Source organism: Schistocerca piceifrons, chromosome 4 (assembly GCF_021461385.2).
Source record: "Schistocerca piceifrons isolate TAMUIC-IGC-003096 chromosome 4, iqSchPice1.1, whole genome shotgun sequence".
NCBI lineage: Eukaryota > Metazoa > Arthropoda > Insecta > Orthoptera > Acrididae > Schistocerca > Schistocerca piceifrons.
Genome location: NC_060141.1, coordinates 211530190 through 211555001, shown reverse-complemented (window position 1 = coordinate 211555001; position 24812 = coordinate 211530190). Strand labels below are relative to the sequence as shown.

General features: G+C 43.9%; 1 protein-coding gene across 1 annotated transcript in view; it reads right to left on the bottom strand.

Annotated features, from left to right (window-relative positions):
* Positions 1–24812, bottom strand: part of LOC124795734 (hexosaminidase D-like) — a gene marked incomplete at its 5' end in the record, with an annotated part of 172114 nt that overhangs the window by 20116 nt on the left and 127186 nt on the right. Inside the window, 2 exons of the mRNA XM_047259817.1 lie at positions 1244–1520; positions 6375–6616. Coding sequence (XP_047115773.1) covers positions 1244–1520; positions 6375–6616 — 519 coding nt within the window. The remainder of the gene's footprint in view (positions 1–1243; positions 1521–6374; positions 6617–24812) is intronic.

The following is a 24812-nucleotide window of genomic DNA, read 5'->3' as shown; positions in this document are numbered from 1 at the left end:
CGTTACAGAGTGGCAACTCTTGTATCGGCAACCTGCTCGTGCGTGAGGTCCATTATGTGCCCCCCCCCCCCCTCCGCGCCTCCCACCATTCGACAGTACGAGTACGAAAGCCTTCGCCAATACTGGCAGGTAGGTGCCCAGTTGACCTGCATCGACTGACGACCAGCTGTTGTAAATCTGCCTGACGGTTATCGCTTAAGCTCTCAAACGGAGCCGCCCACTAAACAAAACAGAGAAGTGCTGTATGTGAGACCAAGTAGAGAAGTATCCTGCGCTAGGAGTATGAGTTATCTCTAGCAAAATTTTCTATGGACATGTCCTTACCTCTGATTGGCTAACTCAGCTCATCCTCTCGCCAGTCGAATTGTTTCTTAGCAACTTCGTGGTTCTCGCCTAACATTCGCTTATCCCAAGCTAAAGGAAACATACATCACCAAAAATGTTCCTTTCTACAGCGTCCATCAACAAAACTGGACGATTTCAATAAGTACTTTATTGTTGAATAATTATTTTTTAATTAAATGTAAATCCGAAATACAATAGAAGGCAAAGGCATATTCACACGAAGGCAAGTGAATGGGCAAGGTGCCTGGAGAATTTGAATGGAATTCGAACCATAGTCTGTTGAATTCGATGTTTTCAGGTGTCCGATCAGTTCTTGCTCTCTCACCACTATTTTTAGTCGTCAATCCCGTTCACCTGAGGTTGCTCGTCTATGTTCGAATCACATTATCTTGTGGAACAAGCTTGTTAAGCGAAGGGCTAAAATTGCGTCGACAGGCACGTTGCATTTCCGTCAAACTCTGACCATTTTGATAACGCATCTTCACCTGATCTACGATCCATTGCATCTGGAAGGTTGACTATGAAGGTGGAGAGGAAACTTCGCATTTCACTGACAAACCATTTACGCGTAAACTTGAGTAATTTTAGTTTCTCTGATACTTGTAAAATTCCATATCCCGTTGAGATGCAGATTTGTTAGTACCCTTTGGCTGCCTCCATTGTACTATTATGGTAGCTTATGGAGAAAACAGCACATGCAGGTTGTTTTCCCGGTGCCTGGAGAGGGCGCCTATCTGGAGTTGGCACTGTCTAACGGAAAAACTTTCTCCCACGGTTCCCAGGACAGGTTTTAGTGTCCCTTTGGACATGAAAACCACAGGATCGAGACTACCTGTGAGGTTCATACATGACGCAACAGGTTCATACTTGCAGATAATATGTGCTCTGGAGTACTCACCTCAATCTCGGCGGCGTGCAGGCGGTAGGTGAGCTTGAAGAAGGGCGCGCCCGGAAAGAAGCAGCGACCGAACTTCTCCCAGAGGAAGGGGTCCGAGTTGAGGTTGACCACGTAGTCGTGCTGCGAGCCCACGGGCGCGCGCGCGCAGCCCAGGTTGGACTGCAGGTCGTGCCGCAGCGACTGGTTGAAGAAGCCGCGCGACGTCGCCAGCAAGTTGACTGCGAGGGACGGCACCGCCGCCGGCAGCAGCTCGCACAGCACCGAGTAGTGGTCGTACCTGGCGCGAGGAATAGCACAGTGGGGTGCAGGTTTTTTAATTTATTGGCTTTTGGTTCGTGCTCATGCAGCTATCTCGTTAGTGGAAAGACGATACCACAGTGTGTTTGAGACAACTTTAGAGTCAGTAACGACAATACGACTGTGACGACAACACAACACCCAGTCCCTGAGCAGAGAAAACCTACGACCCGGCCGGGACTCGAACCCGAGCCTATTTGGTTAGTAATGTGCCGCCCCGAGCCCGCAGTTATTGAGGCGGGCTTGGGATGTAGTTTTCAGACTGACTACATGGGCTGGACCAAGGAACTAGGATATCAGATACGAAATGGCATAAGCAAAGAAACCTTTTCTCCTGTAAAAGAGGCCCACTAGTACTAGATATTGATATGAAACTGAAGCAGAAGTACCTCAAAGTGTACAGCTACAGCACAGCATTTAGTTGAAGTGAACACGTGGTTGAACGGTGCTGTCGAACAATATCAAAAATTATGCGAATGAAATGATAAAGTACTAAATAGAATACTCGAGGAAAAAAGTCTCTGTACCCTTATTAGAAGACGTAAGGGGATAGTGGGGCATCTATTATGTTTATGCAGCGCTGGAGAGTTCTAGAAGGGATAAATCGTTGCAGCAGAGAAATACACACATCAAAAAAAAGTTTTGCATCACCTCGGTTCCGAGAGTTTCGGAACCCGTACAGAAAGTTGGAACAGAAATCAACATAAACATCATTTCCGCCCTTTTTATTGCCCATGAAAACCACACATTGCATGTTGTACCACCATACAGCGAGACCTTCAGAGGTGGCGCTCCAGATTGCTGTACACACCGGTACCTCTAATAACAAGTAACACGTCCTCTTGCATTGACGCATGCCTGTATTCGTCGTGGCATACTATCCACAAGTTCATCAAGGCACTGTTTGTCTAGATTGTCCCACTCTTCAACGGCGATTCGGCGTAGATCCCTCAGAGTGGTTGGTTGTTCATGTCGTCCATAAACAGCCCTTGTCAATCTATCCCAGGCATGTTCAATAGGGTTCATGTCTGTAGAACATGCTGGCCTCTCTAGTTGAGCGATGTCGTTATCCTGAAGGAAGTCATTCACAAGATGCGCACGATGACGGTGAGAATTGTCGTCCATGAAGACGAATGCCTCGCCAATACGCTGCCGATATGGTTGCACTAACGGTCGGAGGATGGCATTCACGTATCGTACAGCAGTTACGGCGCCTTCCACGACCACCAGCGGCGTATGTCGGACCCACATAAAGCCACCCCGAAACAACAGGGAACCTCCACCTTGCTGCACTCGCTGGACAGTGTGCCTAAGGCGTTGAGCCAGACCGGGTTGCTTCCAAACACGTCCTCGACGATTCTCTGGTTGAAGGCATATGCGACACTCGTCGGTGAAGAGAACGTTATGCCAGTCCTGAGAGGTCCATTAGGCAAGTTGTTGGGCCCATTTGTACCGCGCTACACGGTGTCGTGGTGGCAAACGGAGTCGTGCAAAACTTTTTTTGATGTGAGTACTTGAAGACTCAAAACACATCATAAAATATGATGGATATACTACATGCATACAGATGAAAACTTACGCGCAAGACAGGAGAAAATGGTGGACATCATCAAATCATAAGAAAGAAGGCTCCTTTATGCCTCCTATAAGGCCAATAAAAAAAAGGGCTGACAGTATGAACTACAATATAAAGTAAGTATTATCTGTGAAGTTTTTACCTTACATAGGGAAACAAAGCGCAAGACAGAGAAAAAAGTTAAGAAGGTAATTGAGATTTCCAAACTTAGTGGACAATCACGATCAAAATTTTGGCAATCTCACGCTGTGTAATCTTGAAATATGCGTGAAGCCTTACCTTCTTTATCTACATAAGCCATGTATTGTATTTAACCTAGTGGCAATGTTTAAGCTCAGCATCTTCACTGTTTGTTGTACAAGTGTTGTTCAATAAATAACGCCCCATTTTTTTTTTCTCTCAGAACATATTTATTCTTAAGAGTCATAATTTAGTGACAATATATAACCATTTCTTTCACTTATACTGTTTTTCTGCATAGTCTCTATCATGTACTATGGCCTTAAGGCAGCATTATGTCCTCATTATCATAATCATTATCATCATCGTCATCATAATCATCAAGTAGTTCGAACACTTGCTGAGCAGCGTTACCTAATAGCTTGTATTCCCTGTACGTGAAAGCTTCTGTTCTGAGCTCGAGGCCGTATTTTCACTACAAAAATTACGCTCCGATGATCTTCGATGTTTGTCCCACGTAGAGAATCCTTCACTGGCCCGAATAGATGGAATTCCGAGCAGTGGCTGTCACAGGACGTCCCGAACGTGACGTATCATGGAGTTCAGTCTTTGCACTTCAACTCTCTGTGCAATTGCAAAGAATGGTCGTGGTTATCCGAAGCATACAAATATCAATCAGGCTACTTAAGATATAAAATGTTACATGTTCTCCAGTTCAGAATACAGCGACGCGCCTCCTGGGGTTGATGAGTAAACAACTAGCGAGTCAGGATGGACATGGTAATCGATCAGTGACGCAACAGGTTGCGAAAAATCATTAGTAGAGGACAGTGAAGGAAGAGACTTCTTGCCGACACAGGAGCCGACGAGACCAAACAGAGCGAACGCGATCCACTGGACGTGTCCATGTGTCCAGCACGTAATTCCCTTGTGGCTCATCTCCTACGTTGTTCACAAGCAGCACAGGAAAGCTCAGTCTGTCAGCATTCTTAGTCAGAATGAAGCGCTTTTATGCTGAAGGGATTGTTTGGGTCAAGCACTTAGGCCACAATAAGTAGCAGCGAAGTGCTGGCTGTGAATTTAAGGACGACGAAAAATTTTTGAATTGACAGTTAAATGATCCATGTAGCAACTAGACTTGTGGTGGCTTACACATCTCTTTACCCATTGACGAGAAGTACTCCTATCAACTGTGTCGTTACCATACACTGCACACGAACGTCTAAGGCTGCTTACCACAGTATTCTTTTCCGCAACCACGAATTCCATTATAGCAAATTGCTTTCGAAGAGTGTGTGGCTTACATGTCATTTTGATCATTCGCTACGTCTCTGCCGTCCGCAGAAATTGTTCCAAATTAATTACACGTGCGGAAAGAACATCACATTTGAAATATCAGAAATGATATTTTGCTATATACATTAACGGCGCTCAGACAAATTGGCCACTATTTATTGAAGAACACTCGTGCATCTTCGAAATTCTCCCTCGCCTGCAGCAGCCACTGGTACCATGTAAATTATTCCCCGATCTATTAATATTAATACCTTACGCACCACCTTGGTATTATCTGAATGGGACAGAAATCGATAGTTGTGACGTACATGTACAGACAAATAACTGATTGCAATTTCAGAAAAATATTTTGTGATTTATTCAAGAGAAAGAGCTTCACAAACTGATCAAGGCAATAACGCGTTGGTCCACCTCTGACCCTTATGCATGAAGTTATCGGGCTTCGCATTGATTGACAGAGTTGTTGGATGTCCTCCTGAGAAATATAGTGCCAAATTCTGTCCAACTGGTACGTTAGATCGTCAAAATCCCAAGCTGGTTGAAGCGTCCCGTCCATAATTCTCCAAACGTTGTCAAATGGGGAGAAATATGAAGACTCCGTTGACCAAGATACGGTTTGGTAAGCGTGAAGACAAGCAATAGAAAATCTCGCGGTGTGTGGGTGGGAATTATATTGCTGAAATGTAAGCCCAGGATAGCTTGTCATGAAGAGCAATAAAACGAGGCGTAGAATATCCTCGAAGTACCGCTCCGCTCTAAGGGTGTCGCGGATGACAACCAAAGTGGTGTTGGTATGAAATGAAATTACACCTCAGACAATCACACCTGGATGTCGGGTTGTATGGCACCAACAGTAAGGTTGCTATCCCACAACTGCTGGCGGTTCCCAGACACTTCTTCGCTGGACATAGGGCTCATTTCCAAGCGGGTCTTATCACTGAACAAAAATTTACTCCTGTCGATTAGTTTCCAGGCTGAAGAAGTGTCTGTATACGCCCCAGACAGCGATGGGATACCAATATGATTGTTGCCCGCCATACGGCCCGACTAGCAGTAGCGATAGTCCATGATGGCATTTCTTTTCATAGCATGACTCCTTTGGCTGACATCTACGGCACCCTTACAACACAACGTATGTCGACGATATTCTGCGTCCCTTTCTGTTGCACTTCATGGCAAACCATCCTGGACTTACATTTCAGCGAGATTTCCTACTGCTTGTCTTCGTGCTTGCCAAACACTACATTGGCCAGCAAAATCGCCGGATCTTTCCTCAAATGAGAACGTTTGGAGCATTACGTGCAAGGCCCTCCAACCATTTCGGGATTTTCATTACCTAACGCGCCAATTGGACAGAACTTGTCACGATAGCACTCAGGTGGACATCCAACAACTCCACCAGTCATTGCCAAATAGAATAAATGCTAGCATAAGGGTCAGAGGTTTACCAACGCGTTGTTGACTTGCTCAGTTTGCGAACTTCTTTCTCTCGAACAATCATCCAAATTTTTTGAAATTTGTTTGTCTGTACATGTAGATCAGATCTACGTCAAGATGGTTGGTTCATCGAATCTCGTCTTGAGTAATTGGTGGTGATTAAATATGACTTCCTACAAGTATTTACGAGCTGTGGGGTACCACCTGCACACAACTAAATCCAGATGACTGAATGGGATTTGAACCACATACTTCCCGAATGCGAATCTAGTACGTTACCACTGCCGCACCAAGCTCGCTGAAATACTATGAAAGTGCTTTGTGAAGACTGGTCTGGTGACTTACCTCTGCCAACCGGTGATGGCGATGCCGGAGAAGCCGCCGCGAAACTTCGGCGCCTCCGCGGACATGACCTCCAGCCAGCGCAGGTTATTCTCGAGGTGTCTCTTCACGTTGGGGATGTACAGTGTCTCGCCGAAGGCGCCCTTGAAGGCGCTGGCGGCCCACACGCGCGGGAACACCGCCGCGTACTTGTCCCACACCATCACCGGCACGAAGCGGTACACGTCTTCTGCGTACACCCACACCTGCAAAGAACCAAATAGGGCGCTCACAACGGGGCACGCGCAGTGTTCCGACGTGTCTTGAAGACATGGCTAAATGTGAGTGGTATTTTTTTTCTCTTCTTGTCAGTAGTCTATACGTATCTTTGCTATAGTCTGGTTGCTGGAGGTCACGCCCGAAATGTTGGCATTTGCCGAACTGGCACAATAAATCATCAGTTCACTTCCATTGTATGGCTAGTTTTGTGTATCAAACGTGGTAATTTCGTTACCATCCCCAACTTTTGGAAGGCTGGCAATGTCCTGAAGTTCAGGAAGAAAGGGAAAGACCACTCCCCCTCATAAAACTACCGACCCATCAGTCTGCTCTGCTCGTTCAACAAGACTGTTGAGTAAGTAATACTTAAACGCATCACTAGGCACTGCATCGCTAACGACACCCTAATGCCAGAGCAATTGCGCTTTAGGAATCACCACTCAACAACACAACACCTCCTCCGTAGTTTAACATACAACACACAGTTGCAACACGAACAACGCCACTGAGGCCGCGTTCCTGGACATCAAAAAAGCTTTCGACTGCCTCGGGCACAACGGCCTCATACGGAAACTAAGGTATGTTGGTTTCCCCGACGGGCTCGTACGTCTCATACACTCATATCTCACCAACGGATGTTTCGACACTGACGTGCGGGGCAAACAATCGATGACAGGGAAGCACACTGGCCAAAGCTCAACAGGGAAAGTACACCAAAAAGGAGGGTTCGAGATCCAAATGCATGACACTAATGAGATCTCTGATTACGTACGCAGCTCTAGTCTGGGGATATGCAGCTCCTACATACCTGCGCCGTCTGAAGGTAATTCAGTATCAAGTAACAAGTATCATTAACAACGTTCCGAACGATACTGGCACCGCGGATCTTGACAATGAATACAACCTTGAAACCCTCAAGGAATTATACAACTCATCATGCGGCTATACAGTAACTCGATATACTCGAACGATCATCTTTACTCTGGGGAACTATGATCACAACCAGAGGTGGAAGCATAAGCGACCAGAGACGCTGCTAGCTAGGGCATAATCACCTATGGCGAGCTAACACACCCTCACAAGCGAGCCCCTGCACATCAGCAATACTGAGTGGACACGCCAGCTGCTGTCACACCCGAAGAACAACCAACAGCAGGGAAGCCAATGAACTCCCACACTAACGCACAAATAAATCGCCTACACTACCCTACACTGTGCATCCGGTATATGACCTATCGGACATTAACCGATGATGAACTCAACTGTTAAAGATATGCTGATGCTGGTAGAGAAGACAACGCCGGTACCCAGCTGCATCTGCCCAGTGACAACGCCTCGCAACGTCAAAGGTATCGGCCTGCATGATACCCACTACTGGCTTACCTAACCGTTGCATGATCTGTCGCAGATAGCAAGCAGTCCGCTGGTGCTCTTACTATCCGACACGACCATCGCAAAGGCTTTTGTTCCCTTGGCTCTTGCCGTGGCACCTTTTTCTCCTCTGCTCTACACACCGCTGATGATGATGATGAAGTCCCATACTTCTTTACAGAGCGTAGGGGAACGACGCCGTACTAGGCAAGGTCCTAGTGGAGGTGGTTTGCCATTGCCTCCTCCCACCGTAATGGGGATGAATGATGATGATGATGATGAAGACGACACAACAACACCCAGTCATCTCGAGGCAGGAAAAATCCCTGACCCCGGGATCGAACCCGGGACCCCGTGCTCGGGAAGCAAGAACGCTACCGCGAGACCACGAGCTGCGGACCTACAAATCGCTACCCTTTGTTAAATTTTGACCCTATATAGCTCCAGATAAGCGCGTGTTAATGGTTAATCATAACCAGACGTACGTAAATATCACAGTACCCACATTCTGCGATGACCCCACTTAGTGAACACTAACCTCTACGCAGAGATGTCAGTAGATCTTTTGTGTTGGCATCATGCAGGTGTTGGCGTGGAGAGGCTGCGTTTTTTTTTTTTTTTCCATAAACACCTGCGGCTCAAATGATTTTTTTTTATTTCTCTCGTAAGCCGCAACGAGCAGCCGAGATAACTTCGACACTTAAAGCAGAGTTACAAGGACCATGTTGCAGTTTATAACTAGGAACACAAAAGAATGGACAGCGCTATATGCATAGCCAGTGTAGATAAAGGCAGCATGTAATCCACGACACGCAATTCTGCTCATGCAATGTCAGCGGACAGGCTATTAGAGCATGCTAATGGATGTATGTTCTCCTAGCAGCATGCTAATGAATGTTTACTTCGAATATCATTACACATAATTAGCAACATTACACGGCTACGTTAATTAATCAGTCATATTAGCAGGCCTGAGCTCTTTCCAGATATGAGCGCGCAAATTACTGTTTCAGGTCGTTGTAGGGAAAGAATTTTTTTTACACAAATGCTGCGTGTATTGATGTAACCATTACACTTCCAAACATCACCGTTTCCCCGCGGAGGACGCACACTGGCGTTTCTCAACGACGTATTTGGCGCGGATCGCAACAGCGTTGAGCTGTTAGTTCTGCAGAACGCAGTCAACAACACAAACTGCGTCAGCTTGCCGCGAGGGATTTCCTTGTATGTCACGTATCAAACAAGAAAATATTATTGCAAAACGCTTTACTATAAAAACCTGACGAATCTTATGAAATTCTCTAGAAACTAAGGTTTGTTGCTTTCATAGTTCTCTTGTGTTGACAAACAACAATAGCGGCAACATAGGTTTACTGAACAGCAATTTCAAACCAAGACAAAACTTTACGTTAAAAGCAAGCGCATTGTAATACTCCGTTAGTTACTTTGCGAATTATTTATCTGTATCAAACAAATTATCATGGATCATGTCTTCAGTTATCCAGGTCAGCTCTAAAGAAAAAAGTATCAGTTGTGACAGGAATTCCCGAGTACCTATTGCGAAAAGCAGTCCATTAATAAGAGACACACACTTTTATCACTTACACAGTAAGCTTGTTTTGTGTAAGAAACAGAGCAGCAACTAAAAGTCAGAGCTTTTTGTTTTTCACATAGCCGTTTCATATAATACGCAGGAAACAACATGCTCAGAGAGTCTAACATGCCATTCTTTTCCTTTTTTATCATTAAATGAAATCTCACAGTTGAAACATGCATACGATGTGTGTCAGATGAAGATTCCCACCTTTAATGCCTTTTAAAAATGGGCCGACTTTAAAGGTATAGGCCCTTAAAACGAACAATATTTTTACAATAAAGAATTGTTAAAAGTGAGAGGTTGCTGTATTTTCCTCCATAAATCATATGGCTATTTTAAATATTGCAGTATGAGGATTCGATCAAGGAAATAACCATTTATTGATTTGGTTACACAGGGCGCCTGTTTTAACTTGGTACAACAAAATGTCTCGAAAACCACGCATCGTAACAAAAAAATATTCCAGATAGAAAGTTAATATTTTCAAAGTCGACATTTGTGGTAAACCTTGTCATCTACTAACCCTCCCCCCTTTTTTTTTTACTTTTTAAACGTGAACCCCACGGATTCTTCGACACAAAATATCTAGGGTTTATGTGAAACAGTTTTTTCTTCTTTTCGTGTTAGATGGTGCCGCAATGCAATCGTAGCGAGAGTTACTACGATTGGACGGAAGCATACACCGAAATGTCAGCCTGATGGTGAAATTCGAGGGGGATCCCCGAAATCAACCCCTAAGGGAATAGAAAACTACATTACGTTGATGTAGCTTACTTGCTATTTTACTATACAATCAAATCTGCAAAATAAATTCAAATTGTTACAATAATATCAAATGTGTAGAACATAAAGGTTTACAGTTTTATCAGAAATGTAAAATAGAACCAAATGAGTCGGTTCTTCATTACAGAAACCGGAAAAAAATTAATTTTGTCGATTACAGCGATATTTTTCGGCGTTGACTCTGAATCTGCATTAAAAACGGGGAGTTCCTATTTGAAAATAAAAAGTTGGCGCCCATGGTTCAAAAATGGTTCAAATGGCTCTGAGCACTATGGGACTTGACATCTATGGTCATCAGTCCCCTAGAACTTAGAACTACTTAAACCTAACTAACCTAAGGACCTCACACAACACCCAGCCATCACGAGGCAGAGAAAATCCCTGACCCCGCCGGGAATCGAACCCGGGCGTGGGAAGACGCCCATGGTAATTGGGTGGGTGAGGGGGTGGTCACTTTTAGCACAGGCAGGTGTCCTCTTTGGAAATAGTAAGTTTTCATTTTTTCGTACGAACCGCCTTTTTCGAGATATTTATTTGCTCCAAGTTAAAGAAATACGGTCTACACAGATTCATTTCATACTTGAAAAATGAAAATGAACTTCTAATCGGCAAAGGATTCTTATACCCAATATGAAAAGCTGTGATAAGAAATATGAAAGACCCGTTCTGTGAAGCTGTAATATAAATAAAAAACAACATTTGAAAACTGGAAACAAAATATGCTATATAGTTCTTTCTATTTACAAAGGGCGTTCGAAAAGTTTTGCATAGCCGTCTCTAATTTTTTTTATTTTTTGCAGGAGGAGAATGAAATTTTTTGGGAACATACTTGGAACATTTAGCTATACACTGAACTTAATCAATGTAGCCTCCAGCAGCTGTGACGCATCTGGCCCAATGTTCTTTCCAGGGTGTACGCGCACTTTGGTAAAATTCTGGGGATTGACTTTTACACCATCGCTTGACACACTATCAAATGTTTTACCACGCAGGTGGGCCTTCAGACGACCAAAGAGGTAAAAATCAGACTGAGCCATGTCCGGACTGTATGGAGGATAAGGAACAATTTTCCAACTCAATTTCCTGATTTTTTCCTGCGTCATAAGGGTTGTATGGGGTTTGGCTTTGTCATGGTGTAGTCTGATGAGCTGTCCCTGAAGCTGTGGTCTGTGAGTCTTGATGGCACGTCGCAACTTGTCCAGTGACAAACAGTAACGGTCCCGGTTAATTGTGGAGCCAGGTTCCAAAAAGTCAATGAAAATGGCACTACACTGATCCCAGAAGAAGGATGCCATCATCTTTTGGCCTGCTGTTCGTGAGAGTCTTGGTTTCTTCTTCCGAGGGGATGATGCACCACGAAATGGTAGGGCCACCGTTTTAACAGAACGGCAACGGAGTCCAGCATATAAGCCCGTAACCAAAGAACTGGCGATGTAGCCCTATAAAATTACTACTGTACAACAATTATATTGTATGCGAACGAATAGTGTTTCTGGCATGGTTTGAGTGATTTGGCAACAGACATGGAGTTGGTATTTTGGATCGAACCTTTTTCATTGATGGGACTTGTTTCTACCCATCTGGCTACATTAATTCACAAAATCCACAAACTTGATCTTCAGAAAATCCATATGCCTTAAGAGAAACGCCATGTAGAGAAGATCGGAATGTGGGTTGACATTAGGTGAACGCCAATTACATGGCCCATCTTTTTCGATACTACCGTCACTTCCGGTGTCCACGGTCCCCAAGATAATTTACTCATTTAACGCTCCGCTCAACGAAAATGAGATCATTCATTTTTCCAACAAGACACAGTAATTACGAAAGGTCCCTAGCCCCTGCGCTCGCCGGATCTGTCTCTGCCCTACTATTTCCTGAGGGGTGCGGCTAAGACATTGGTAAAGAGAGGGGGTGACTGTCCTCAGCGGCAGCGGGACATTACGCGGAATCAGCAGCGTCGAGCGCAAATGTGTACCGCACGAAGATTCGGACATGTCCGAAAGAACAGACACCACGCATTCATACAATTGGGATAAACCTAGTTGGGCATCGATGCACAAGTGTAAATAAGTCCGACCTCCAGTGGGAATCTCAGAGTAGCAAACGGGAGTATAATGGTCAGACTGCGGATAGGTGGCGCTTGGTGGAAATGTAGATCGGCTCCGAGGCGTGCCGAAATATTACCCACAGTTACGATAACGCTGTGTCCCGTATGGCGCAGTGGTTACCGCACCTGCCTAGTAAGTAAGAGATCCCGGGTTCGAAAGCTGGTGACGTACAAATTTTCGCTCGACGCCGCTGATTCCGCGTAATATCCCGCTGCAGTTGACAGCAGCAATCCCCTTCAATTTACATTTAATGTTACACAGTAGCGGATTCTGCGTGGTGTCTGTCCTATCGGACATGTCCGAAGGAACAGACGCCACCATTTATATAAAACATTGGTGTATCAAAATAACATACAATAGATGAACTGAAGAAAGCGATAATTGATAATCTACACTCGATTACACGTGGAACATTGGCAAAGATGTTGAACTAAGTCTTCAAGAAATAGGAAAACATTTGCAGCACCTACTGTGATATTGTGAGTACAGTGTACTTAATTGTAATTAATGTAAATGATTAATTTCATTGTTTTAATTGTAATAATGTTGAATCTCACTTGCCAACAAAACTGTCGCCAGTAGCAGTGGTTCAAAATGGTTGAAATGGCTCTGAGCACTATGCGACTTAACTTCTGAGGTCATCAGTCCGCTAGAACTTAGAACTACCTCAACGTAACTAACCTAAGGACAGCAGCACACACATCCATGCCCGAGGCAGGATTCGAACCTGCGGCCCCTAGCTTATACATCGACAGAAATGTGCTACCAACCTTACGCGCCCTGCAAGGCTAGACACGCGGGGCTCGACGCTGTGAAGACACTATGTGGACGCACTCTACTTTTTTTCTGTGATATTGGTGCCGTGGCGGCCCGAGACATCAGGCGCCGATAGGACAAAGCGCAACTTATTCGTTGTGCGGGTTGCCGCGAGCTCAGCTCCTGCACTGTGTATGTCCATGGAGACGGTAGAGGTCATTGGCAAACAGCAACTCTTCATGCATCTGGCATGTCAAGTGCCAAAAAAGGCCCGCACGTATCTATCACCAACGCAGCTATTTAGGCCGGCACACGAGCTCAGGAGTTCAGTTCCATCGCAGCCAGGAACCTGAAGATCTCCACTAAGCTACGCCAAGGACTCGGACCTCAATTTATGGACAGTATGCAGCCTCCTCAGCTGGGGCTCTAAGTGTTCAGCGACGTGCTCGCTGAGACTTGGTATAACTTCTAGTCCACAAAACAGTGTCATACTGGAAGTTTCTATCCTTTTCGGACTTATACATTTCGTTATTGTTGGCTCTACTTCTTGACCAGACAGCACCATTAAATGCGTTAAGTTCTTGTCTGATGCTTGGATATGGACTTTTGTTTTAAACCTGAAGTGAAAACTTATTTTTCCGTTTTATCCTGAAGTCACTAGGACTCCATCATTCTTCTTATTAAAGAACGTGTAACTAAAAAATCTTAATTCACTGTTTTTGACGTAAAGCTCTTAAGATTATGTTCACTGAAGCGTGTGTAACTTTTTAAAGTAGCACGAAACTTACACTCCTGGAAATGGAAAAAAGAACACATTGACACCGGTGTGTCAGACCCACCATACTTGCTCCGGACACTGCGAGAGGGCTGTACAAGCAATGATCACACGCACGGCACAACGGACACACCAGGAACCGCGGTGTTGGCCGTCGAATGGCGCTAGCTGCGCAGCATTTGTGCACCGCCGCCGTCAGTGTCAGCCAGTTTGCCGTGGCATACGGAGCTCCATCGCAGTCTTTAACACTGGTAGCATGCCGCGACAGCGTGGACGTGAACCGTATGTGCAGTTGACGGACTTTGAGCGAGGGCGTATAGTGGGCACGCGGGAGGCCGGGTGGACGTACCGCCGAATTGCTCAACACGTGGGGCGTGAGGTCTCCACAGTACATCGATGTTGTCGCCAGTGGTCGGCGGAAGGTGCACGTGCCCGTCGACCTGGGACCGGACCGCAGCGACGCACGGATGCACGCCAAGACCGTAGGATCCTACGCAGTGCCGTAGGGGACCGCACCGCCACTTCCCAGCAAATTAGGGACACTGTTGCTCCTGGGGTATCGGCGAGGACCATTCGCAACCGTCTCCATGAAGCTGGGCTACGGTCCCGCACACCGTTAGGCCGTCTTCCGCTCACGCCCCAACATCGTGCAGCTCGCCTCCAGTGGTGTCGCGACAGGCGTGAATGGAGGGACGAATGGAGACGTGTCGTCTTCAGCGATGAGAGTCGCTTCTGCCTTGGTGCCAATGATGGTCGTATGCGTGTTTGGCGCCGTGCAGGTGAGCGCCACAATCAGGACTGCATACGACCGAGGCACACAGGGCCAACACCCGGCATCATGGTGTGGGGAGCGATCTCCTACACTGGCCGTACACCACTGGTGATCGTCGAGGGGACACTGAATAGTGCACGGTACATCCAAACCGTCATCGAACCCATCGTTCTACCATTCCTAGACCGGCAAGGGAACTTGCTGTTCCAACAGGACAATGCACGTCCGCATGTATCCCGTGCCACCCAACGTGCTCTAGAAGGTGTAAGTCAACTACCCTGGCCAGCAAGATCTCCGGATCTGTCCCCCATTGAGCATGTTTGAGACTGGATGAAGCGTCGTCTCACGCGGTCTGCACGTCCAGCACGAACGCTGGTCCAACTGAGGCGCCAGGTGGAAATGGCATGGCAAGCCGTTCCACAGGACTACATCCAGCATCTCTACGATCGTCTCCACGGGAGAATAGCAGCCTGCATTGCTGCGAAAGGTGGATATACACTGTACTAGTGCCGACATTGTGCATGCTCTGTTGCCTGTGTCTATGTGCCTGTGGTTCTGTCAGTGTGATCATGTGATGTATCTGACCCCAGGAATGTGTCAATAAAGTTTTCCCTTCCTGGAACAATGAATTCACGGTGTTCTTATTTCCATTTCCAGGAGTGTATTTCTCTACTTTGTGATTCTGGAAGTGTAAGTGGCTCCGTTATTTACGAATATCAGTCATTATGTTTCATTTACTGAAGCACTAGCATCCATTTTGTTTCACGAACTGAACACTTCCGGCATAAGAATTCACCCTCATTCTGCCAACGGCCTTATCAATTAGGGCGAAGGAGTGGACAGAGGTTCAGGGCACTCTCTTGCTCTTGGGGCGGGAAACTCACCGTAAAGGCCGAAGAATCAACGACGATCAATGGCACGAGGATGTAGAAGGCAATAGAAACCACTGAATTGACGGCACATAATGTATTTTCACAAGACATGTGGCCTGTAATTGAAAAAGTTTCATGATGATCTCTCCTTTGGCAAAATATTCCACACTAGTCCCCAAAACGAATCTCCAGCAGGGGACTGTCAAGGGGTATGTGGCCGTAAAAAAAAAACACCGACTGAATAACCAACCAAAAGATAACGTTCTACAGCTCCGGGCGTGGAATGCCAGATGTTTGAACGTGGTAAGGAAGCTAGAAAATCTGAAAAGGAAAATGCAAAGTCTCAATGTAAGTACAGTGGTGATCAGCGAAGTGAAACGGAAAGAAGGTGAATATAGGGCAACAGCAGAAAATGGTACAGCGTGAGTTGGATTCGTTATGAATAGGACGGTGGGGGAAACAGTAAGTTACTGCGAACATTTCAGTGATACCGTTGTTCCCATCAGAATCGACAGCAAACAGAAAACGATAGATCAGGTATACATGTCGACATCGCAAGACGAAGAGGAACAGATCGAGACAGTATTTAAGAATAGTGAAATGGTATTTCAGTGTGTAAAAGGAAATGAAGATCTAACAGTCATGAGAGACTTGAATGCGGTCGTTGGGAAAGAAGTAGAAGATAATGTTACAGGAGAATGTGGATTTGGTACTAGGAATGAGAAAGGAGAAAGTCTGTTTGAGCTCTGCAATAAATTTCAGATAGTAATAGCAAACACACTGTTCAGAAATCGCAAGAGGAGGAGATATACTTGAAATCTTCCCGTATCTCCCGGCCTTTTCCATGTGTTATATTACAACATGGCAAGCAGAGATTCCGTAATCGGATACCGGATTGAAAGACGTACCCAGCAGCAGATATAGACTCAGATCACAATTTAACAGTGATGAACAACAGGCAGAAGTTCAAGAGAATGATCAGGAAGACTCAATGCGCAAAGATATGGGATACGGAAGTACTAAGGAATGAAGAGATAAGCTTGAAATTCTGTGAGGCTATAGATAATGTGATAAGTAATCTCTCAGTAGGCAGTTCAGTTGGAGAGGAATGGACATCTCTAAAAAGGACAGTCACCGAAGTTGGAGAGAAAAACACAGATACAAAGAAGGTAACTACGAAGAAACCAAGGGTAACAGAAGAAATACTTCAATTGCTCGATGAAAGAAGTAAGAACAAAAATGGTTAGGGAAATTGAGGAAGACAGAATTACGAGCCACTTAGGAATGAAATAAATAGGGAGTGGAGGGAGGCTAAGACGAAATGGCTGAATGAAAAACGTGAAGCAATCGAAAAAGAAATGATTTTCGGAAGGACTGACTCAGCATACAAAAAAGTAAAAACGATCTTCGGTGAAATTAAAAGCAAGGGAGGTAATATTAAGATTGTAAGGGGATTTCCACTGTTAAATGCAGAGGACAGAGCGGATACGTGGATAGAGTATACTGGAGAATAGTCCGATTACGTGATAGAAGAAGAAACAGGAGTCGATATAGAACAGATAGGGTATCCAGTATTAGAAGTAGAATTTAAAAGAGTTTTGGAAGACTTAAGATCGAATAAGATTGCAGGGGCAGACAACATTCCACCATAATGTCTAAAATTATGGGGGGGGGGGGAAATAACAACAAAAAGACCCTTTACGGAGTTGTGTAAAATGTATGAGTCGGGCGACATACCAACAGAATTCCCGGGTTCGATTCCCAGAGGGGTCAGGGATTTTCTCTGCCTCGGGATGACTGGGTGTTGTGTGCTGTCCTTAGGTTCAAGTAGTTCTAAGTTCTAGGGGACTGATGACCATAGATGTTAAGTCCCATAGTGCTCAGAGCCATTAGAACCAACAGAATTTTGGAAAAATATCATGCACACAATTCCGAAGAGTCAACAGACGAGAAGTGCGAGATTTATCGCGCAATCATAGTAATATCTCATGCATCCAAGTTGCTGACAAGTTTAATAAAAAGAAGAATGGAAAAGAAAATTGAGTATGTATTAGATGACGATGAGTTTGGCTTCAGAAAAGGTAATGGCATCAAGAGAGCCAGTTCTGACGTTGCGGTTGATAATGGAAGCAAGACTAAATAAAGGTTAAGATTCGTTCACAGGATATCTCGACCTGGAAAAAGCATTTCACAATGTCAAATGGCGCAAGATTCTGAGAAAAATGGGAATAAGCTGTAGGGAAAGACACATAATAAACAACACGTACTCTTTCGCCACTACTATTTAATCTATACATAGAAGAAGCAATAAAGGAAATAAAGGAACAGTTCAAGAGTGTAATTAACATTGAAGATGAAAGAATATCAATGACACGATTCGCTGATGACACCCTATCCTTGGGGAAACTGAAGAAGAATGACAGGATCTGCTGAATGGAATGAATAGTCTAAATAGTACACAGTATCGATGGAGAGTAAATCGAAGAAAGACGTACTCGTAAGTGATGAGAGGTAGCAGAAATTAGAAACAGCGAGAAAGTTAATACCAGAATTGGATATCACGAAGCAGATGAGGTTATGGAATACTGCAACCTAGGCAGCGAAGTAACCCCGAGGGACGGAGCAAGGAGGACATAAAATGCAGAAAAGGCATTCATGACCAAGAGAAGCCTACCAGTATCAAACATAGGCCTTAATGTGAGGAAGAAATTTATTGGACTGTAGTTTGGAACACAGCTTTGTATGGTAGTGAAACATGGACTGTGGGAAAAAGGGAATAGAAGAGAACCGAAGCATTTGAGATGCGGTGCCACAGAAGAATATTAAAAATTTGGTAGCCTGATAAGGTAACGAATGAGAAGGCTGAAAGGTTTCACTTTATTGGTAATAACACGGTAACAACGCCGCAAACCGCTGCCTCATCGTCAGACCAAGAGGTCCTATGAACATCCGTCTGCACTACTGGCTCAAATGTAAGCGACGGAGAGAGAGAGAGAGAGAGAGAGAGAGAGAGAGAGAGAGAGAGAGAGAGGACTTACGGGAAAGTTGAAACTGCAAGCTGGATACTAATAATGAAAAGCGTTTTTTAACTGTTTCCATTGATACTTTCTCGACGGTAAGGAACGACATGCTAATAAATATTACAATAAAAGAAAATCTAACACATTACGTATGTATATTGCGTGTAAACGCTGAGCTCTTCTTATTCCCAGTTTGCTTCCTCTGACCTTTCAGAGTCGTGCACCATAACGTTGACGCCACGCTGACAAGAAATTAACCGCTTCTAGTCGCACATTCCAGTGCAAAGCAACAAAAGGCCACAAAACTTGGCTTCCAATTTAAATTACCTGCGTTGTTGCGAGAACACCAGCATTTTTTAACTGCCGCTAATGAATAGAGTGCAAATTGCACACGTTTGATTGTCAATTAATCGTTGGCTAGCTAAATTTTTGTTTTAGAATTTTATCACTCATCAGAAGTGCTGTTAAATTACGAGCTAACGAGGTTGTGAATACAGTTAATTACTAATTCTTCCTCAGCTCAAGTGCGCTTCATTTAAAGCAGTTTTCACGTTTAATACCCTGAATGATTGTATATGATTTAGAAAAACACCACTGAGTGGCTACACTCACCAAGAGCTTTAGACTAACTGTGTGGTTTGGGTGGAAAAATTAATACATCATTTTAAAAAAGTTTCTCGTGTTTGATACAAAGTGAAAAAGCTGATAATATCCAAATCCCTACCTCTTTAGAGTGACACGGACTACGTTTTATCGCACAGCATTACAGTTTATTTCTAAGAAAAATAAGTATGCCCTTAATCGGTGAAGTTAAACAGGTAACAGCACGAAATACGCCCACATTTTCCCCATGAGCAGCTCCTTATGGAATTATTTTGTATGTCATTTCATCGATTTGACAGTCTGTCAGTAGTTTTGTCCAGTATTTTCTTCACATCAGGGGCAAGGTTCTGCAACTGTAATTAATTTTCTAGGGGTTGGATTCCAAGGGAAACCATGTGCTCAACAACCGCAGTGTTAGTATTGAAAACAACAAAAATTGGCAGCGTCGTTCGTAAGAGGTTTGAAATAAATTATTACAGCAAATCGATATCAGTAACTCTATGATCATCTTAAACGCAAATTCTAAATTCTTGAAGATTCATGTAATAAGTGCGCATAGTACAACTTGAACATGGAATCAATGTAGAAGAAAATTGCAGCTTACGAACAAGTTCAGTCAAATTTTATCGTTAGCTCCTATGGTCTTCTATATTGACGCAATGTTCAAGCTGTACTATGTGCTCTTATTACATGAGTCTTCAAGAATTTAATATTTTCAATGAAGATGGTCATGCAGTAACTGAAATCGGTTTGCTGTAATACTTATTTCAAACCTCTTACGACCGATGCTGCCAATTTGGTTCTATACAACTGTAATTAATATTTACTTAACGGCTTCAGCTGCAAAATCTTTCGATGACTTCAGGTTCACATCTTACAGATGGACCACAATTACCAGAGCCCGCTGTTCTTACTATACAAGGCACTCCACAAGTCGTTTTAAATTAAACCCAGAACTTTAAGCGTCCCGTCAGATGGGGAAAATAACCATTTCATCCATTATACACTCCTGGATTTGAAATAAGAACACCCCAGGAGCAACAGTGTCCCTAATTTGCTGGGAAGTGGCGGTGCGGTCCCCTACGGCACTGCGTAGGATCCTACGGTCTTGGCGTGCATCCGTGCGTCGCTGCGCTCCGGTCCCAGGTCGACGGGCACGTGCACCTTCCGCCGACCACTGGCGACAACATCGATGTACTGTGGAGACCTCACGCCCCACGTGTTGAGCAATTCGGCGGTACGTCCACCCGGCCTCCCGCATGCCCACTATACGCCCTCGCTCAAAGTCCGTCAACTGCACATACGGTTCACGTCCACGCTGTCGCGGCATGCTACCAGTGTTAAAGACTGCGATGGAGCTCCGTATGCCACGGCAAACTGTCTGACACTGACGGCGGCGGCGCACAAATGCTGCGCAGCTAGCGCCATTCGACGGCCAACACCGCGGTTCCTGGTGTGTCCGCTGTGCCGTGCGTGTGATCATTGCTTGTACAGCCCTCTCGCAGTGTCCGGAGCAAGTATGGTGGGTCTGACACACCGGTGTCAATGTGTTCATTTTTCCATTTCCAGGAGTGTAGAATGTGCTGCAAGTACTGTTGAGTGCTGACACGAATTTTAAAAAGTTATCATTTCCCATCCATTCCAAGGTCTTCATACGACCCAAAAATGCAGTTCTCTTTGGCACCTGCATGCGGTGTAACGTGAAATATCGAATATGTAATCACTGAAATGAGAAATTTGAATATTTGTAGCACCTTATGTAAACTGGAATCCATCGTTTTAAGACTATCTGTGCTTAATATGTAGAAACTAATTCCGATTACCGTGCATATTTTGTACGTCAATTCTGGAACCACAAAAGTCATGTATGAGACGGTGCGCTATCGACATTGAAAGGTACCGACGCCTCGTCTGGCGGCGACGCCTTTTTTGGCGTCTCTCCAGGCCCGGCGGCAACGCGGTGTAGAAGCTACGTGTTGCTGGGTGTGGAAATTTACCGCAGCGCGCTGCAGAATACCCTTACTTCTTTCGCTATGCGACGCGGGCCGCAGGACGCTACGTGAAACTTTTTCCTAGATGCGGGGCAGGGCGCGTCAGAACGTTAAAGAACTAAAATGGTGTTTTTTACAATTTGGTAACTGTACATAACAGCGCGATGCGAGAACGACCTCCTGACACTTTTTTTCTTTACTTTAATTGAAATTTTGCGCTATTGAAATAAAGAAACAGTTAAGTTATCAAGAAAACTTTATTTTTCACGCTGCTCAATATTTATCACGTCACATGTCCTAAGCTATGCGTTGTATGACAACATAAATTTATAATTGCCTTCAGTACTATAGGCCGATAACGTCTGTATACGCTCTGGCCAAAGCAGTCAATAACAGTGAAGTACTAAATTAAATTCTCACGCCTGACGAGGAACTTTCACCAAACCAACATCTGAAGTGTAGTAAGAGAGAAACTGTTTCCCTTTAACTTTTTTGTGGGGGGCGAAAGCGACTAACATTTCGGGGAAGGTTTTAATTTATTTCTGCAGTTTGTTGTAAGTCATTAGTTTCTACAGTTTCCCCCAGACGAGAATAATATTGTGTAGTTCACCGACGTAACGCGAGTTCCAGCGCGCTGCGAGGAATACATTGCTAGTCGTGGGGCAGTGTGGAGAGATTGTAGTAACAGAGGCACCGAAGGTTAGACATGCAGCGCAGTGCTCGATCTAAAAATCTGTAATTTTGGCACTCAAAGTACATGGAAGTTAGAGAACAGAAGGAAGACTGTGTATTCCTGAGACAAGTGCTCAGGAAGAGCAAAGCAGTCAGGAAAATGTACTTACATCGTGAAAGAGAAGAGCGCGTAACATTTTAGTACGAGACCGTTGGTTCGACAAAGTGAGAAGTATTTTCTGTATTCAACTGGCGAAACCAATTACACCAGTAGAAAAATTCGCATTACATTATGATACGTTGCTTATTAATAAGTAACGTTAAAAACTTGTCAATCAATTTGACTTAGTATCGATTGTGCTGTGCCACTGTTCCAGTAGAATAAATGCTCTACCACACTTCCATTCCGTATAAGGAAATTGTTGATCTTACTGGATAGTAATGTATTGATTTCCTTCCATAATAATGAAAACATAGATACACGTAGTTTTCACTGTTACCGAAGGCAGAAAATGGGACTAAAATTATGATTCTGAGATGGAATGAAATATGTTGTTGTTGTGGTCTTCAGTCCAGAGACTGGTTTGATGCAGCTCTCAACGCTACTCTATCCTGTGCAAGCTTCTTCATCTCCCCGTACCTACTGCAACCTACATCCTTCTGAATCTGTTTAGTGTATTCATCTCTTGGTCTCTCTCTACGTTTTTTACGCTCCACGCTGCCCTCCAATACTAAATTGGCGATACCTTGATGCCACAGATTATATCCTACCAACCGGTTCGTTCTTCTAGTCAAGTTGCGCCACAAATTCCTCTTCTCCCCTATTCTATTCAATACCTTCTCATTAGTTATGTTCTCTTCTCCTTTGTAGCACCACATTCCGAAAGCTTCTATTCTCTTCTTGTCTAAACTGTTTATCGTCCACGTTTCGCTTCCATACAGATACTTTCAGAAAAGACTAACTGACACTTAAATCTATACTCGATGTTAACAAATTTCTCCTCTTCAGAAATGCTTTACTTGCCATTGCCAGTCTGCATTTTATATCCTCTCTACTTCGACCATCATCAGTTATTTTGCTCCTCAAATAGCAAAACCCATTTACTGCTTTACGCGTCTCATTTCCTAATCTAATACCCTCAGCATCACCCGATTTAATTCGACTACATTCCATTATCCTCGTTTTGCTTTTGTTGATGTTCATCTTATATCCTCCTTTCAAGACACTGTCCATTCCGTCCAGCTGCTATTCCAGGTCCTTTGCTGTCTCTGACAGAATTACAATGTCATCAGCGAACCTCAAAGTTTTTATTTCTTCTCCATGGACTTTAATTCCTACTCCGAATTTTTCTTTTGTTTCCTTTACTGCTTGCTCAATATACAATGCAAGTAACTAGTATGCAGGAAATCTCGGGTTCGAATCATGGTCCAGCACGCAATTTCACTTGTCGCCGCTGACGCCCTACAGTGTCCTGGTGCAGCTGATCTAAATAATCCGTTTCTTTTTCCTTTCTCCCCCCTTCTCCTTCAGTTTGCATAATCTGGTAATCTGGCCGGTTTTCGCTGTATTCCTTGTGGACTTGCGAAAGGAACGCAAACACTTGTCATCTTTGTTATCAATGTACGCCACCGATTAATTTGTTAGCAATCTGATGGTGTTTCAGACCATTATGCTCAAGTCTGTATTGTGAGTGGTACACTATGTTGTTCCATGATCATTTCAGTAGTTTGTTTTGGCTGAGTTCTGTTATGTTTTGTGTACTCATGTAGATGCTTACTGGCTGCAGCGTCTTCAAAACTTATATAAGAGCATGCACCTTTATTCTTGCTAAAAAAATTAATTTTTTTAAAAGCAAATTTATTTTAAGAGATCTGCTCTTCGTTAAGAGTAGTGGTCTGTTTTCCTTAGAGATAGAGATTTTGGCTAACATGTGATTCATGTTACGCAAGATCCCTTTTAAGTAATATTTTGGGGAAGTTGTTTTAATCTTCTAAGATCTGACATTTTGTCCAGGTATTGGTAAAATCTTTTTTATTTAATTCAAAGTTAATACTACAACCTTATTCAATGGAGATTCTGATTTAAGATCTGTTTTATCTTCTTCAGTTGGTTTTAATATCACATTACCCAAGAAAGTGTTCCGCCTGCTTTTAGAGTGTAAAGGGCATAGTTTCTTATTTCATTTTAAGACATGTGTTATAATTGTTTCTTACGCGTGTCTTGCATCACTGTAGAGTGTGATCCCCTCTGTATCACAATCTGTTTCAGAAGTGAAGGCCGGACCTGATAGTTGCTTTGGAAACTTTCGTGACATACTGTTACTTCACAAAGGGACTGCATCTGATTTAATGTGTAAACTGGATATGTCTTAACAAATATTGTTGTTTCCATTGGCGGCCTTAATTGTTGTTACTGAAACGTTTCAGCTGTCTGCTTTTATTAAAGTTATTTGATAAAAAATTAATGGAAAAAGTTGTACCTCTTCATATCTCGATATGTGCATTTAGTGGTAACTCTCGCTGTTGAACTGGGTACACTATCTCACTATTGAGATATCGTTATACAATCTGCTTAAATTATTTTGTTTGTCGACTTGGTAATTAATGAAGTGATTTTTCCAAACTGTTTAAATTAAGGCGCATCCCGATATTTACAAAGATTTGTTATTTTTATGATGAGGGAATATGTCTAATGAAATGGTACAAGGGTTTCACAGACCAGAACGGGTATTTTCACATTGGGTATTAGAATCCATTAAGACAATCCTGCCATGTGGCTCGAAAGCATGTAGAAGCGTATTTTCGGGAAAGGGGGAAGGTTGCAATGTTCAAACTGTATTGCAACACAGTTCATTTCCAC